The sequence below is a fragment of the Oncorhynchus masou genome, chromosome 25, assembly GCF_036934945.1.
Source record: "Oncorhynchus masou masou isolate Uvic2021 chromosome 25, UVic_Omas_1.1, whole genome shotgun sequence".
In the NCBI taxonomy this organism is placed as follows: Eukaryota; Metazoa; Chordata; class Actinopteri; order Salmoniformes; family Salmonidae; genus Oncorhynchus; species Oncorhynchus masou.
Window position 1 is genome coordinate 46,715,459 of NC_088236.1, and position 18,056 is coordinate 46,733,514.

Below are 18,056 nucleotides of genomic sequence, written 5' to 3' on the forward strand. Positions count from 1 at the left end.
TGGCCACCACAGCAAACACGGTCATATTTCTCTCATATTTCTCTCATATGGCATAATGGCTGGTGATACTCTGGTAGGCTAAGTGTAGAATGCCTATTGAGTTTTCCTAGAATTCAAACAGTGTAAATGTCGCAGACTATATGTTATACAAATGATATACATTTTCTTTCCCAGGATGACGTCCCCGAGTTGCAGGAATTCTTCCTGGTCAACATTACAGCTGCAGTACTCATCACCACCCTCTCACCTGCCCCTAAACTAGGTATGTTTGGCATTGTCCCGAAATGGACAACTAGGTTCATCACAAACAAAGCATTCTAAATGTGCATGGTTTTCCCACAGTGAATGTACTGTAAATTCCCCTTTCATGTTCAATTCTGTGTAATCTGTGTTGTATCTCTTATTTTCTCCTCTCTCCCCTTTCATTTCTCTTCTATTCCATTCTGTGTGATGAGTAGAAGTTGTATATTTTACACTGAAAGGTAACATATATATATATATATATATAGTGTTTATTACAGTATAATGCTTTGCGTTGTGTAGTATGGCATAATGGCTAATATGCGATTCATTCACTGTACATTACATTACGTTCAACGGGCACAGTTTTATCATTGATCTGCAAATATATCCAAAATGTAATTGGCACTACTGCGTCTTGTGTCATCCTAACCATAGCCCATTTTATGAATGGGTAACTTAAGGAAACAACGAGTAGACAGAATACAACACAGACTGGAGAGGCATAGGGCACATTTGCCAGCCAGCACTCAGTGGCTACGATTCTTCTGATTGATTGATGCCTCTATGATTGAGGGGCTGTTGGGATTTGGGTCGGGCTGAAAAACACTGTGGTGAGCAGTGGGAATGCCAAACCAAACGCTTTAAATGGCCCTCGTGCTGTCTGTGCCCAGAGCGAGATATAGACAGACAGACAGACAGTAAGAACATTAGAAATCAGTCAACACATACTCCAACTATCAGCTGGCTGCATGTGAAAAGTGAATGGCCCTCGTCTCCTCATCTTGTGCTCCTATTGTAGCGTCAAACAAGTGCTTCATATCCTCTGTAGATGCTCTGAACCCCGTTTTGCGATCATAGTGATCATGCTGAAGCTAATGCTAGTTTATGATATTATTACTGGAACAAGACTTTAGGACATGAGCTACCATTCCCCATTGCCTTTTCTCTTCAGACACCCAGGGTTTGGTGGCAGAAATCAGCATTGGCGCCAATGATGGAATTCGAGGTGTCATTGAATGGACAAACACGAAGTGAGTGGCTCTGTGTTCAACCTCTCGTTCACAGTGAATTCCCCCCCCCCCTTTCTCTCCATTTACGAGATTTCCTCTGTTTCTAAGAGCACCTGTGGTTGTGCAGATATACCCAGAAGCACTCCCTCTACTCTACCGCATTTTTCCCTCACACGGACTGCTTGGCTGAGAAAAGCCTACACTGCTCTCACCTCTTTAGTAGGATCTGTTACTCTTTCCCCTTACATGGCTTAGTCATTTAGCAGACCATTATATCCAGAGTGACTTAGAGTTGCACCCGTCTTCAGGTAGATGGGTGAGACAAGGCACATATTATAGCCATAGCAAATAAATCCTTACACTCTCACCTCTAGTGGCAGACAAATCTGATGTTTGTCTGTGTGTTTTCCCTTGTAGCTTCGAGGTGAATGAGACCGTGGGCGTGCTGAGCCTGGTGGCCTACAGGAGCTCAGGGACCTACGGAAACGTCTCGCTCGTCTTCTACGCTCAGAACCTGGAAGCTCAGCTGGGCCTGGACTACAACGCCACTCCATCGGTGAGGCCCGTGCCCCTAACCCACTAAACCGCCGATCACAGTTCTTAATGAGTAGGGCCAGGAATTTTCCCTGACCGGGGGAAAAACTCTGGGCCCCACCAATGAGACTAAACACGCCTTGTCATTGTGAGTTCACACGTTTTGTTTGTTCTTCAGACGCTCCACTTCGCTGATGGGGAGAGGCATCAGTTTGTTGAGGTTCAGATCGTTGATGACGTCATCCCAGAGGGAGCTGAAAGGTTCCAGCTGATTTTGGCGAATCCATCGTCCGGGCTGGAGCTGGGAGACAATACCACAGGTAGGATGTTCTGGAAGCCTGTAGCATCATGCATGTTCGCTACACATGTTTTATATTGTATTTTATTGAAGGCCATTTTTGTTGTGTAGTCTACGTGTGTAGTCTACGTACCTATGGTTTCACAGACATTGTTGATTGGTTTCACAAGAATCGACAAGTGCCCTGGTGAAAACTGTTCTCCCTGTCTCCCCTGTCCCGTGTCTCCATAGCCATGGTGAGCATCTTGGCCAGCGACGACGGCCATGGTGTCATTTCCTTCAACAGCAGCCAGCACTTCCTGTTGAGGGAACCCACGTCGGTGTCCGGGCTGGGGGAGAGTGTGGCCACCCTGTATGTGGTGCGTGACCCACCCCAGGGCACCTTCGGTACCGTCAGCGTCCAGTTCACCATCACAGATGCCAACAAAACGCTGGCCCAGGATGACCTCATGCCCTGGCAGGGCATTGTGGAGCTGGAGGATGGAGTCAGGTTCAAGGTGAAGGGGACCATGGACTTCAGTCAGTCTAGAAGATATACAGGAGAACTGATTGAATAGATTGAAGATATTTTGGAGGATTGAGAATAGATTGAATTGATATATAGGCAAGGGCAAGAATCTTTTCTAGATTTGTTTCAGCCTATAAAGCCCTTCATATTCTAATTTTGACGTTCTCTGATGTGTTGACATTCTCTGACGTTCCTGCGTGATGTGATGTTCTAGACTCTGGAGATCTGGGCGGTTCTGGATGCTGAGCCCGAGGTGAACGAGACGTTCACGGTAACTCTGTCCAATCCAACGGGAGGGGCGCGGCTTGGAGACACACTCCACACACTCATCACCGTGCTTCAGAACTCTGCCCCGCTGGGCCTCTTCCGCATCGCACCCTCCCTCAATAGGTGAGCATGTGATCACACACACATGCAAGCACACAAAAGCACACATGCAAGCACAAACACATGCACATGTAAGCACACACGCGCACACACACACACACACACACACACACACACACACACACACACACACACACACACACACACACACACACACACTCACACATGTACCTCTATCTCTGCAGGACTGACAACTCTGTGATAGGGGAAGAGGGTGGTAGGACTGTGTTCTTGACCGTGTCCCGCAGTAACGGTCTAGAGGCAGCGGTCAGTGTGGAGTGGGAGACCCAGTCGGACACAGCCATTGCCATGGGTAAGATGGGCTAGAAACTCTACTTCTGCACACACAGTTAATGTCATTACATCCACACTACACAATCCAGTGGCAATTTCTGTTTCGAGTCTGTGCCCACTTGTTTACCATGATATACAGTGATTGTACTAGTCTATTTTCAGAGGGAACTCTTCCAGTGATGGCAGTGTATCAGATCTTCCCAGAGACCCCCACCTCAGGCTGGTGTTCCCTGGCTGATGGTGCCTCTCCTCTGGCCATGAGGTTGGACATGCCATCCCCTGGCGGCTCCACCCAGACCCATGCCACTCTGTACAGGTGGCAGGGGGTGTTGGTACCTATACAGGTAATCTATTTCAAGTTCAGGATTTGTTTGCGGTCATAGACAGTGAAATACAATGGATATGGACTAACATGAAAAATAAACAATTTCACATAATTTAGATGAGAAGGATCTTATCAATTAGGTGGTAGATGTAGGGTATGGGGGGGATTTGTTGTATCTTTCAGTCCTAGCGTGTGGAACAGAGAGTAGGTTGGTGCTGTCTATCACTTCTCCTCTACAGGCAGTTAACCAATCACAGAAAGGGGACTTGTCGAGAGAGATGTAATTCATCTAAACATTAGCCTATGTGTAGAGTCAAGAGATCAAAGGTCAAACTGCAGTAGCTGAACTACATAGGAGGCAAAGAAGGAAGAAAGTGTAGGAGTGAACATGGGAAGGAAGACATAAACCACCAACCCATAATAGCTTTTAGGTAACGGCCTTACTTTGTGTTGCATCCACACATGCATAACTCAATGTCATGATGACTCATGATTGCAAATGTACGATGTCTCTCTCTCTCTCTCTGAATCCCTTGTGTTTCAGTCGGTGAGGATCCAGGACCCTAGTGTGTGTGTGGGCTTCTCTGTGAACGGCTCGTACAATGTAGCGATCGCACACGGAGGCCACACTGACGCCCCCGCAGTCAACCTCAGCCTGTTCAGAGTACAGCCGGACCACAACCTTACACTGGTGAAGCCCCTCACTTCTTTGGCTTGACGGTTGTCGATTCATTTGGGGTCCTAATGATTTAGTTTTCTACCTGTTATTAAGATGACTTAAGATCCCCACTGTCACCGGCCTTATGTTCCTATGATACATTCTTTATAACAGCCACTCAATGGCAGTGGCATTATGTTGAGTATCGTATTCATTTCACTCAAATTCAACCCTTTTCCCCCTAGGAACAAACGTTGGCTGTTGAAGCTCTTGATGTCAAACACTTCTCCGTTGAAGGAAGAGACTACTTGATTGCCTCCAGCCAGGTGAGTTTGGGGGTTAAAAGGAACATGACTTGCCATAACCTGTGAGGCATACCGGTATAGTGCTACACAGCTGTCATAGATCATGATACCCATATGCACACCACCACATGACTATGTTTCATTCAAATCAAAAACGCCCAATGGATAGAGTCCACAACCACCTGGAGTTGATTTTCGATTAGCTAGTAGCTAACTCCTCCTGTTTCCACCAGGTGTTCGTGCGGACTGGGAGTACCTTTGTTGTCCACCAGAGCCTGGAGCTTCAGGGTGTCCTCAGTGTGTCTCTGCTCTCTCACGGGACCCGTCTCTACCTGGCTGCCTGTGTGGGGAAGGAGACTGAGGACGGCTGTGTGCTGTTCCAGTGGAGTCAAGGACACTTCCAGAACCCCAGGCCTCTGCCCGTCAGCAGCAGAGCTCAACAAGTGGAGTCTCTCACCAGGGGAGCAGACACTCTCCTATTGGTCGCCACTGAAGGTGACCTCGCGTGACCTCCTCTACGAACCATGCCCTTTGCAACCTCTCCATTTGTGTTTGCGATCAACAATCTTCTATGTTGACATCTTGCTACGGTGCCATTTTGTTCTCGCTCTGAGAGTTGGCGCGTGTGGTGTGGAGATGGTGTACTGCAGTTGTGATGCGTAAGGCACAGTCAATGTGTCCCGGTCTACTAAAGACAAAACATGATCTGTGTGCACAGATGGGAGGGAGTAAGGCGCCAAAAGTCCTAAAGTATATTGGAGTGTGTATTTATGTATGTTTTGATGAAACACCACGGACCACAATCCACATAAGTGAAGTAGGTAGGCTCTATGCTGTGCGTTTCCTGGAAGGCTCACTGTAGTAGGCCATAGGGAAACCACAGAAAGGCTCAGGGGGTGTAATTTATAGGAGTTGGGTGTGTCAGCACGGCCCATGCTTAACATAACCGCCTCGTGAAAGAATGAGAGAGTGCTAACATAAAGCTCTGTCTGTGTGTGCGTGCGCATGTGTGTGTGTGCATGCGTGGGTGGGCGCGTTCATCCATGTGTGTGTGTTCCTATCCTCAGGTTCCTCTCCCTCCTGTGAGGTATTTGTTTGGGGACCCACGCAGGAGTTCCCTCAGCACAGCCAGTCTATCCCCCACCCTGGCCTGGGCTCTGCCCACCCCTTCACCCTGCCCTCAGGGATCAGTGAGTACACACACACACACACACACACGCAATGATGGTCAAATGTCTTCACACGGGTCAACTCGGAGACCCCTAGGTTTTATCATTCAATCAATACTATCATAGTCACAACTGATTATGATGATCATGGTGATGGCGATTTATAATGATGACGACCTCGTTATTTCAAAGACACCTACAAATCTTTATCATTGGTAGTCTTATCAAATCAAATTGTGTTGGTCACCGACACGTGTTCAGCAGATGTTATTGCGGGTGTAACAAACTGCTTGTGCTTCTAGTTTCCGACATTGCAGCAATATCTAACGAGTAATATCTAACAATTTCACAACTTATCCCTGTTTCCCCACGAAAGATGTGTCTCTCTGTTTCTCCCTCTGTGTCTCTCTCAGCCCATGTCCTGCTGGCGGGGAGGAACGGCTCAGCGCTGTACTCCTGGAGGTCTGACACCAGTCTGTTTGCCATGGTGCTCAGGTCTCCTTCAGCCTCTCACTTCCTCTCTCTACCTCTACCCTACTTCAACACCACCAAGAGCCTCATAGCAGCCACCGAGCCCTCCGGCTCAACCCTGTATGAGCTCACCACGGTCTCCAACCACTCTGACTTCATACCCAGGTACCTATGATGCCCCACTGTTCCCGTGGCAACACATTACATTCTGACCAGAGGTATTGATCAATTCGCTGTGGTTGTCTTCTCTGACCGTTGTCCGTTTGCTCTCTGCCGCCACACTCTCAGCTATGGCGAGTTGCGTTTCACACCCGGTGACCGGGAGTTGGAGATTACGGTGAACATCATCGACGACGATGCCCCGGAGGAGGAGGAACAGTTCCGTGTGGTCCTAAGAAATCCCAAAGGAGGGGCTGAGATTGGCTTTGGTGGTCAGATGACCGTGCTTATTCCAACCAATGACGACGCCCATGGAGTCATAGGCTTTGCACAGGTACCCTCGTCTGTTGCTTAACTGTGATTCACAGTGCATTTCAAATGAGGTTTTTGTCACTTGCATTTATATATTTATACATATACAGTGGGGAGAACAAGTATTTGATACACTGCTGATTTTGCAGGTTCCCTACTTACAAAGCATGTAGAGGTCTGTATTTTTAACATATGTACACATCAACTATGAGAGACGGAATCTAATACAAAAATCCAGAAAATCACATTGTATGATTTTTAAGTAATTAATTAGCATTTTATTGCATGACATAAGTATTCGATACATCAGAAAAGCAGAACTTAATATTTGGTACAGAAACCTTTATTTGCAATTACAGAGATCATACGTTTCCTGTAGTTCTTGACCAGGTTTGCACACACTGCAGCAGGGATTTTGGCCCACTCCTCCATACAGACCTTCTCCAGATCCTTCAGGTTTCGGGGCTGTCGCTGGGCAATACGGACTTTCAGCTCCCTCCAAAGATTTTCTATTGGGTTCAGGTCTGGAGACTGGCTAGACCACTCCAGGACCTTGAGATGCTTCTTACGAAGCCACTCCTTAGTTGCCCTGGCAGTGTGTTACGGGTTGTTGTCATGCTGGAAGACCCAGCTACGACCCATCTTCAATGCTCTTACTTGTCCTTGATGTCCAAGATCTCACGACACATGGCCCCATCCATCTTCCCCTCAATACGGTGCAGTCGTCCTGTCTCCTTTGCAGAAAAGCATCCCCAAAGAATGATGTTTCCACCTCCATGCTTCAGGGTTGGGATGGTGTTCTTGGGGTTGTACTCATCCTTCTTCTTCCTCCAAACATGGCGAGTGGAGATTAGACCAAAAAGCTATATTTTTGTCTCATCAAACCACATGACCTTCTCCCATTCCTCCTCTGGATCATCCAGATGGTCATTGGCAAACTTCAGACGGGCCTGGACATGCGCTGGCTTGATCAGCGGGACCTTGCGTGCACTGTAGGATTTTACTCCATGACGGCGTAGTGTGTTACTAATGGTTTTCTTTGAGACTGTGGTCCCAGCTCTCTTCAGGTCATTGAACAGGTCCAGCTGTGTAGTTCTGGGCTGATCCCTCACCTTCCTCATGATCATTGATGCCCCACGAGGTGAGATCTTGCATGGAGCCCCAGACCGAGGAGGATTGAGCGTCATCTTGAACTTCTTCCATTTTTTAATAATTGCACCAATAGTTGTTGCCTTCTCACCAAGCTGCTTGCCTATTGTCCTGTAGCCCATCCCAGCCTTGTGCAGGTCTACAATTTAACCCCGGTGTCCTTACACAGCTCTCTGGTCTTGGCTATTGTGGAGAGGTTGGAGTCTGATTGATTGAGTGTGTGGACAGGTGTCTTTTATACAGGTAACGAGTTCCAACAGGTGCAGTACAGGTAATGAGTGGAGAACAGGAGGGCTTCTTAAAGAAAAACTAACAGGTCTGTGAGAGCCGGAATTCTTACTGGTTGGTAGTAGGTGATCAAATACTTATGTCATGCAATGAAATGCAAATTAATTACTTAAAAATCATACAATGTGATTTTCTGGATTTTTGTTTTAGATTCCGTCTCTCACAGTTGAAGTGTAACCTATGATAAAAATTACAGACCTCTACATGCTTTGTATGTAGGAAAACCTGCAAAATCGGCAGTGTATCAAATACTTGTTCTCCCAACTGTATATGTGTTCGTGTTTGTATTTATCAGTGTTCCAATACATTTGAATGGTCAAAGCTACTTTATATTGCACACTGATGTTGCCTCTCTCCAGGGCTCTCTATCTGTGGAAGTAGAGGAGTTGGAACGGAGCAACCCTATCTCTCTGAGTGTCGAGAGGAGGAGAGGGACCTTCGGCAGACTGACCGTCCACTGGGCAGCCAACGGCAGTCTGGAAGACATCTTTCCCACGTCTGGAGTGGTGAGGCTCTTTCTCTCTCTCTCTCTCTCGGGATTATCTCTTTCACTGTTCACTTTGAGGAAAATGTAGACGTAGAGAAATAGAAGCAATACAGAACAACTATCTGATGTGAAATTTCCAATTTAGTTGATTAGTTAATTGGTTGTGAATTGACTTCCTGGATTGGCTGAGCTACAGAGGGACTGACATCATCCACCATCAACTGTTTTCGATCTCAGGTGACGTTTTCTGAGGGCCAGGTGGTGGCGACCATCTCTATGACCGTGGTAGCAGACAGCGTTCCTGAGTTGAGGGAGAGGGTCACCCTTACTCTTTTGGATGTCACCACAGTGGGCCTCGACCAGCTCTCCAGGGGGGCGCTGATTGACCCACAGAGGGCACAGGCCCTTCTCACCATCCTGCCCAACGGTTCTCCCTATGGAGTGATAGGCTGGCACCTGGATTCCCAGTACCTCCACACACAGGAGCCCCAGAGTAAGAGGCCAGCTGTTTAGGTTGACTTACAAATATATATGTATTAATGTATTTATACAAAAAAACATATGTGAGATTGTGTATAGTTAAGAACAATACATATGCAATTGTCTTACACATCAAGGACAACAGAAAGCCATATTTGAACCATGTCCATTTTTAAAGCTTCTAAAGTGTATGGTAGGTTGTCATGAGTGGTCACAACTTGATTTGACAGGAGCTATGACATTGGTAGGACTAATTTCTACTCATTATCCAAATTGTTTCTGTCCTTGCACAGGCTGTAAGGTTTCTGTTTTTTTTTTACATTTATTTTAACTGGCAAGTCAGTTAAGAACCAATTGTCATGTTCAATGATGGCCTAGGAACAGTGGGTTTTCCAACTAGTTGAACAACAGATTTTCACCTTGTCAGCTCGGGGATTCGATCTTGCAACCTTTCGGTTACTAGTCCGACGCTCTAACCACTAGGCTACCTAATGTGTGCTGTCTGACGCTCCTTGTCCATGTTTGCCTCTGCTTTCACCTCAGAGAGTCCCACTAATGTCACCCTCACCATTGTGAGAGAGCAGGGAGTGTCCGGGGAGGTGGCGGTCCACTACCAGACCAGACCGGCCCTGTCCCAGCCCCCCTCCAACCAGGCCAGCACACCACAGGACTACACATCCCGGGAGGACACCGTCATCATGAAGGAGCATGCCACCATGGCCCTCGTCACCATCACCATCCTGCCAGTATGAAAAATAATAGAATATGACTTTTTCTACAAACAATCACCAGGTGTCCTCCTGGGACCCCTGAGGACAGTACAGTAGAATCCTCTCTACTTTCCCCTCTTTTCCTCTCTTTTCTCTCCTCTCTTTACCTCGCCTCCCCTCTCCCACCCAAGCAGTGTGGATTTAGATTGGTTCAGCAAACAGCCAGGCTTTCTGCCTGTTCTGGATGCTTTCTGCCTACAGCTAAGACCCATACCAGGCCTAAAACCACCAGTGCTGGGCCTTCCACCAAGGAAACCCGCTACTTATCTCCCGTCACCCCAGAATAGATCCGTTCCCAGTAAATTGCAGTGCTGAGTCGCTATTTTAACCTCCACTAATGGTAACTATTATTGTGTTTGAAAACAAGGAGCTTGAAAACAAGGCCTTGATTTCAATGTGCTCTCAAACTGCCAGCATCTATTAAGGTGATTTATGAGAGTAAAGTTGCTTCAGAAATGGAACAAGGACAAGCTTGTGGGTTGGGTGTTAAAAATGGTTTCCCTTCTTCCTGATTTAGCACTTACCATGATCCCACATGGGATCAGTTCAGGTCCTCAAGTGTGTGTGTGTGTGTGTGTGTGTGCGCGCACGTGCATATCCCCAGGACGAGGCTCCGGAGCTGGCTGAGAGTTTCCTGGTGAACATCACAGGCGTGGAGCTGGTGGGGGGGTTGACAGAGGCTGGCCAGCCCAGTGTGAAGAGGCCTGGCATGGAGGTGGCTGTGGTCACTATCCAGGAGAACGACGACCCACGGGGGGTCCTGCAGTTCAGCGTCTCACAGGTCAACCAGAAAAAAACATCACACTTCTCCATCTGCTCATACGTTAGCAATGCTGCTGAAGTATAACATTCTCTTTCTTTCTGTAGTATCTCACAACACATTAAAACAGTAACTGCTGTACATGATGCTACGGTTTGGAGATTATCTGAAAACTCTATCCAAAGAAAGAATAAATACAAATAGGTATTTCAATCCTATTCAGGTGTTAATGCTTCAACTCTGTTTCTGTATCGGCTTCTTAGGAAGAGTCCGGAGGGGTACTGGCCTATGAGGTGCCCCAGCCCGGGAACCTCCTCCGCCTACCTGTGGTGCGATTGGCTGGCAGGACTGGGAGAGTGGTGGTGTACTGGGAGGCGCAGACAATCACTGCCAGCCTCGATGACTTCATTCCTGCTTCTGGGAATATCACCTTTCAAGATGGCCAGGTAAAGTGATTTGTTAAGTAGTTAGTTAAGTTAGGTCACCTCACTATGATCCACTTGGTCTAGTTGATAAAGGATAAGAGGCTTGTATTCCTCAGGTAAAAAAAACTATGGTTCTATTTGCAGGGTGAAGCCTTTATTGACATCAGTATCGTGGATGACACGGAGGTGGAGTCTGCAGAGCGCTTCGGTGTGACTCTAATGCATGTGATTGGTGGAGCCAGACTGGGGGAGGGGACCTCTGTGACCGTCACCATCCCACCCAACGATTCACCGCTGGGCCGTTTTGGCTTCCAAGAGCAGACTGTGAGATACCCAACATATTGCCCTACAGAGGATGAATACAGTTATCTTACTCAATCAAATACAACTTTATTATAAACCATTATTATGCTAAAAGAACTAATCTCCTTTCAGGTCACTATCAGCGAGCCAGCGTTCACTAGTGACTCAGCTGCCATGGCAATGCTGACAGTGTTGCGCAGTGAGGGAGGAGAGGGGGCGGTGACACTGGTGTGGTGGCTAGAGGACGCAGCCCGGGATGACCTTTCACCTCTCAACGGAACACTGGTCTTCAGTGTGGTCAGTAGGGGGTGGGGCTAGGGTGGCCAAAGGGGAAGATGGTAGTAAGTCAGTTGATGGTGTTTTGCTCTGCTTGGTAATAATTGATGCTAAATGTACAGTAGTTTGTTGAAAAGACTGATGTGAGACTTTGTGAACCTCAGACAGAGGTGAGGAAAACGTTGGTGATCTGGGCTGTGGCTGACGCTGTGTTGGAGGGAGACGAGAACTTCACTGTCCAGCTCCTGGCTGCCGAGAGTGGTGCTGTCATCGACCCCATTAACGGTCAGTATCTTTGGGCTGCATCCCATACAGTCTCTGGTCTATGGAGAGGAGAGGAATGCATTTTCCTCTAGAAGCTGATCTGAGGTCAGTTTGTCATTTTCAATCCTAATGGTTACAGTTAGGATTGGGGGAGAGTAAGCTGGTCCTAGATGTGCCCCTAGAGGCAACTTCTACCTGGGGTGTGTTTAAGGAGCTCCAGTGGAGGGCATTAGACTGAACTGTGTCCCCTGGGTTGGTGTGTGTCTTTAGGGGTGGCCACCATCACCATCCAGGGAGACCGTGCAGCACTGGGAATGGTGGGCATCGCTGAGGCCTCCAGGAATGTCCTGATAGGAGAACCTCAGGGAAACTATAATGGGACTGCTTTGATCAGGTACAGTTAGAGAAATTTCCTTTCGTAAGATAGCCGGGGGCAAAGTCATTAATATTCATGAGTTACGTTGGGTGATTCGTTGATCCTTCTGGGGCGTGTGATGTTACACAGATGCACTTTTACCTTTCCAGAAACTGTCTGTTGCTTGATATGATCAAGTTGACCCAACTGTATTAAAGAATAAGAAATCCATGATTAGTTGGCTAGTAGTGGCTACTTCCTGGCCAGTGAGCCAGCTAACTACATTTCAGTAATTTAGCTCGCCTCCTAAATTTAGTAGTCGGTGGAGAAACTAACTATGAGTTTAACATATTTGTCTGAAAACGAACTAGTTGCCAGTTATTGTTTTGCCCATGGTGTTATCATGTCAAACCAGTTGGCTAATGTAGCCCATTAGCTCCCGAGTCTAGCTAGTGGCGTCGTTTGGCGTCCACAATGTTCTAACTATTAGCTAACTACAGTAGTTGGCTACTGCCTGGCATGTGTGAGCCAACATGTTAGCGACACTATACAGTGCATTCGGAAAGTATTCAGACCCCTTGACTTTTTCCACATTTTGTTACGTTACAGCCTTTTTCTAAAATAATAAATACAAATTTAAAACTCCACATGAATCTACACACAATACACCATAATGACAAAGCAAAAACAGTCTGTTAAGATTTTTTTTGTAAATTAAACAAATAAATAAAACTGAAAAGGTCAAGGGGAGTATGTGGACACCATTTCAAAGTAGTGGATTCGGCTATTTCAGCCACACCTATTGCTGACAGGTGTAATAAAATGTCCTGACAGAGCCATGCAATCTCAATAGACAAACATTGGCAGTAGAATGTTCTTACGGAAGAGCTCAGTGACTTTCAACGTGGCACCGTAATAGGATGCCACCTTTCCAACAAGTCAGTTCGGCAATTCTTTTCCCTGCTAGAGCTGCCCCGGTAAACAGTAAGTGCTGTTATTGTGAAGTGGAAACGTCTAGGAGCAACAACAGCACAGCTGTGAAGTGGTAGGCCACACAAGCTCACAGAATTGGACCGCCAATTGCTGAAGCGAGTAACGCGTATAAATCGTCTCTCCTCGGTCGCAACACTCACACTGAGTTCCAAACTGCCTCTAGAAGCATTGTCAGCACAAGAACTGTTCGTTGGGAGCTTCATGAAGTAGGTTGCCATGGCCGAGCAGCCTCACACAAGCCTAAGATCACCATGCGCAGTGCCAAACGTTGGCGGAATGGTGTAAAGCTCTCTGCCATTGGACTCTGGAGCAGTGGAAACACTTTCTTTGGGAGTTATGAATCACTCTTCACCATCTGGCAGTCCAGTGAAAGGAAATCTTAACGCTACAGCATACAATAACATTCTAGACGATTCTCTGCTTCCAACTTTGTGGTAATGCCCCCTGTGCACAAAGTGAATTCCATACAGAAATGGTTTGTCGAGATTGGTGTGGAAGAACTTGACTGGCCTGCACAGAGCCCTGACCTCAAACCAATCGAAACACCTTTGGGATGAATTGGAGCGCTGATTACGAGCCTGGCCTTATCGCCCAACATCAGTGCCTGACCTCACTAATGCTCTTGTGGCTGAATTGAAGCAAGTCTCTCCAGCCATGTTCCAACATCTAGTGGAAAGCCTTCCCAGAAGAGTGGAGGCTGTTATAGCATCAAATGGAGGACCAACTCCATACTAATGCCCATGATTTTGTAATGAGATGTTCGACGAGCAGGTGTCCACATGCATTTGTTCATGTAGTGTAGCTACATTACAGTCACTAGCTATCCTTCTAAATGCGTTGGTCACTGCGTTGCCAGCTGGGCTGTTTATAAGAAAACGGCTGAGGTGACTCAAACCCTGTAGCGAGCTAACAAGCCCTCCTCTGCGACAAAGGTGGGGTGTGGGAATATTAGTTCCGTCTTTTGATTTTAAGATAAATGTCATTGAAGTTTGTGGTTGCTACTGGTTTTAGCCTTGTCACTAATCACCACAGCTACAAGGTGACGTTTTCGATCCAAGGGTTGTGTTTTGGTAAGGGCTCTGAGTGATGTCACGTCCCAATAAGGCTCAACCAATCACCCGATGGATAATAATGACTGCCTCAGTTACACACACATATTATTGCTAAGGGGGAAGTCTCTTTGTAAAGCACATTTCTTTCCCATGGTACAGAATATTGCTGTTGTGCTTTTGAGAAAAGCGTACTCTATTTTGCCTGATAAGAGGTCAATGAAATGTATGTTGCAATGATGAAATTCTGTGTATGTGTGCGTGTGTATGTGTGTGTTGTAGCCTGGTACGAGGCCCAGGCATCTTCGGAGAGATCCAGGTCTACTGGAACATCACTCCTGCTGTGGCCTCTGAGTTTGAGGAGCTGTCTGGCGTGGTGACCATGCGAGACAGACAGTCTGCAGCCACCATCCGCCTTAAGGTATTGACAACCGCATTTAACACAGATGCTGTCTGTCTTTGACTATGGAATGATATTCATCACGATGATCTTGTCTTAACATGCAGTATCTTATCATACCTCATCCTATTATGAAGTGAAAATGAATGCAAAATGAATAATTCCCAATGCTACTGTGGGCCATTCATTTCAAATGGTATCCTGATGTGGATGTTGGGGACAGAGGCTGAAGGTAGTGGTGTTTGTTGATGTTATTGTTTCAGGCGCTGGATGATGACATGGCGGAGGAGCGGCGTGTGTACCAGCTGACCTTGACCTCAGTCACGCCAGGGGCGGAGATCAGCCCCTCGGCCCAGCGGGCCACAGTCACCATGGCAGCTAGTGACCTCCCCTACGGCTTGTTCTCCTTCCACCAGGGCCTCGTCAGGGCCTCTGAGGAGGAGGGCAAGGTGGGAGAGCCAGGGGAGTCCTGGGCCATGATCAAAAACATCCACAGTGTTGAAATGCATTAGAGGACGTCTACATTATTATTGCTACCCTATCAGAGCCTGAGAAAAGTCTGACCTGCCCTATCCGATGGAGGGTGGTTAAGGGAGGGAGGGATTAGGGAGGGTGGTTAAGGGAGTGGCATGAAAGTAATTCGGCTTATGATGCAGCCATGACAAATTGCCATTCAGTTGATGATATGGCCGCCTGCTTTTCCCCCTACCCCCCACCCTCCGCTCCCTTCTCTTCTCCGTCAGGTCAATGTGACAGTGGTGCGTTCCATGGGCACGTTTGGGAGTGTGTGGGTGACCTACCAGACAGCAAGCAGTGTAGCAGTCAGTGGAGTGGACTTCACTGAAGCCTCGGGGCGCCTGCTTTTCAGCCCAGGCCAGACCACGTGTGGGGTCACATTGAGTATCCATGACGACGACCTCCCAGAGGGGCCTGAGGAGTTCTACCTCAACATCGTCACAGTAGAGCTCCTCAATGACAGGTAGGTGAATCCTAGACACTAATCAATAGTCAGTTCTTTGTCCCCCCCCCCCCAGTTAAGATTAGAAGTGTTGGGGAGGGAATCCTGATCCTCGATCTGTTCCTAAGGGCAACTTCTACCGTGAGCTGTTGGCATGCAGTTTTGGGGTGTGAGTGGGAGGAGAATCTCAACCTTGGTCAATGATTTAAGAACCTCTGTCACCCTCTTGTGATCAGTGCTGTGAACTTCACTGTAAGAGTGGAAGGTGTTGGTCTCTGGGGTGGCAGTGGTGTGAGCAGTGGTGTAACGGAGGGTAAAGGCACGTAAACATTGTCTACCTACCTTTTGGAGAAAAATGCATGGAAAGTTTAGAGAGTGTTACTTTATTCACTGCGAACTGTATTCAGCGTTAACCCACTTGTTTTTTTTTGGACTGGGTGTGAGGTGGGGTGGTGTTGTCTCTGACCTCTGTCGCTACTCCTGTGGTCAGTCCTGTGGAATTCAGCGTGATGGAGCACGGCCTGCAGCGAGACCAGCCTCCAGCCATCGGCAACATCTCGTCCATCATGATCGTCATCCAGAAGAGTGACAACGCTGAGGGTATTCTGGAGTTCCTCCCTGACTATGTCAACATCACAGGTCAGTCTCTAAGCCCCTAACACGTTGACACTCTTCAACATATCTATATTACGAACAATAGGCATCACTTTTAGAAATCTCATCTATTCCTGTTAATATCCCATGGATATGCATAATAGAGGGATTCTGAGAGTGGTGATTGGATGAATGCAATATGTAAGGAGTACTACAGTACATGCAGTATTACATTTAAATGACTGAATTCAGGAAGGTGAGCTTATGTCAAATGTTCAAGATGGTATTTTAATCAAAAAATAAAAATAATTAAAAGTCAAACTCAGAGCTTCAAAATGGTATATAATACACTGCAGGTGGTGGAAACATGGGAAAGTTATGCTTCTTTGAGACACTTGTTATTCCACTTTGGAGACAAGGTAGGAGAAAAAAATGACGTTCACACCCTCTTAAGCCTTAGCCACACCCATCTCTTTAATAATTCAAATGTAGAAACATGAGTCAACATGGATTGTCCTTCAGAAAGTAGTCTCCCTATTGTTCCACTCCATTATCTCAGCCAATCATGGATCCTGCCTTTCTCCCTAAAGCTCAATGCTTTCTTCTTGGCTATAGGCTCATAATTATTTTGTTTTATTCATATTTACCAGTGGAGGTTCCACAGAGGAGGAAGGGTTGGACCATCCTTCTCAGTGAATTTCATAAAAATACAAATATTGAAACATTTCAAAAGTGATCCTTTTTAGATCAAACTATACTAAATATATTCCATGTCACCAAATAATTGATTGCAACACACTGTTTTGCAATGAAGGTCTACAGTAGCCTCAACAGCACTTTGTAGGGTAGCACCATGGTGTAGCTGGAGGAAAGCTAGCTTCTGTCCTCCTCTGGGTACATTGACTTCAATACAGACCAAGGAGGTTCTTTGTTCTCACCCCCTTCCATAGACTTACACAGTAATTATGACAACTTCCTGTGGACATGAACTGCATGAACTGACATGTTGTCCGCCCAATCAAAGGATCAGAGAATTAATCTAGTACTGAAAGCATAAGCTACAGCTAGCTAGCACTGCAGTGCATACAATGTGGTGAGGAGTTGACTCAAAGAGAGAAAGACAATAGTTGAACAGTTTTGAACAAATTATTTTCTTCCAAAATTAAGGAGAAGCAAGAGAGAGAGAGAGAGAGATAGAGATATTTGGTTGTATTTAAAAAAAACTGAATGCAGCTAGCTAGTTTAGCTATGACTCTCCAACATGGGAACTCTTCCAAGTCAAGGTAAGCTTTTGGTTTTATTAATTTATTGCCACTGGGGCCCGCCGGTGTAACTGCTAAACTGCTTTCTGACTGAACTCTGAAATGCATGATTGTGGCAGGTTTACTAACACGTTAGTTCTAGCTACAGTATGTTGACTATGAGTTGACAACGATGTAGGCTGTGCATAGCGGTTAGCAGTCATGATATGAAGGTTTGGCTTGGAATTGTTTTTTCGCCTGGTTACAGACAACTGATGTGTCGTTCACTGAAGTCCACAAGTGAAGGGAAAAGGTGAGAGGAGGAGAGCGCATAGATAGTTAGAGAAGGAATTATATACAAGGAGCAAAGTGATCGTGCTGTTTCATATGGTTGCTTAGGAAAGTGAACTGTGTTTGTGTGTGATCAGGGGTGTATTCATTACGCCGATTCTGTTGAAAAACGTTTCTTAAACTGAAGCAAACGGAACAAAACGGGGATAAACATACCTGAATTTGTCCAATAGAAACTCTCATTTGCAACTCTTGGACGAATGATTACACCCTACATCAGCTCGATGCAAGCAAGAGTGT

At 46.6% G+C, this 18,056-nt stretch overlaps 1 protein-coding gene across 1 annotated transcript in view; it reads left to right on the forward strand.

The window, feature by feature from the left end:
• Positions 1-18,056, forward strand: part of adgrv1 (adhesion G protein-coupled receptor V1) — a 202,966-nt gene that overhangs the window by 70,317 nt on the left and 114,593 nt on the right. The window contains 28 exon segments of the mRNA XM_064937880.1: positions 175-262; positions 462-482; positions 1,196-1,274; positions 1,671-1,809; positions 1,966-2,107; positions 2,317-2,582; positions 2,808-2,983; positions 3,166-3,293; positions 3,437-3,618; positions 4,144-4,290; positions 4,503-4,583; positions 4,796-5,057; positions 5,630-5,752; positions 6,145-6,367; positions 6,491-6,695; positions 8,470-8,616; positions 8,835-9,090; positions 9,621-9,823; positions 10,452-10,628; positions 10,871-11,053; positions 11,177-11,356; positions 11,468-11,632; positions 11,776-11,896; positions 12,146-12,269; positions 14,555-14,693; positions 14,936-15,121; positions 15,416-15,651; positions 16,121-16,269. Coding sequence (XP_064793952.1) covers positions 175-262; positions 462-482; positions 1,196-1,274; positions 1,671-1,809; positions 1,966-2,107; positions 2,317-2,582; positions 2,808-2,983; positions 3,166-3,293; positions 3,437-3,618; positions 4,144-4,290; positions 4,503-4,583; positions 4,796-5,057; positions 5,630-5,752; positions 6,145-6,367; positions 6,491-6,695; positions 8,470-8,616; positions 8,835-9,090; positions 9,621-9,823; positions 10,452-10,628; positions 10,871-11,053; positions 11,177-11,356; positions 11,468-11,632; positions 11,776-11,896; positions 12,146-12,269; positions 14,555-14,693; positions 14,936-15,121; positions 15,416-15,651; positions 16,121-16,269 — 4,528 coding nt within the window.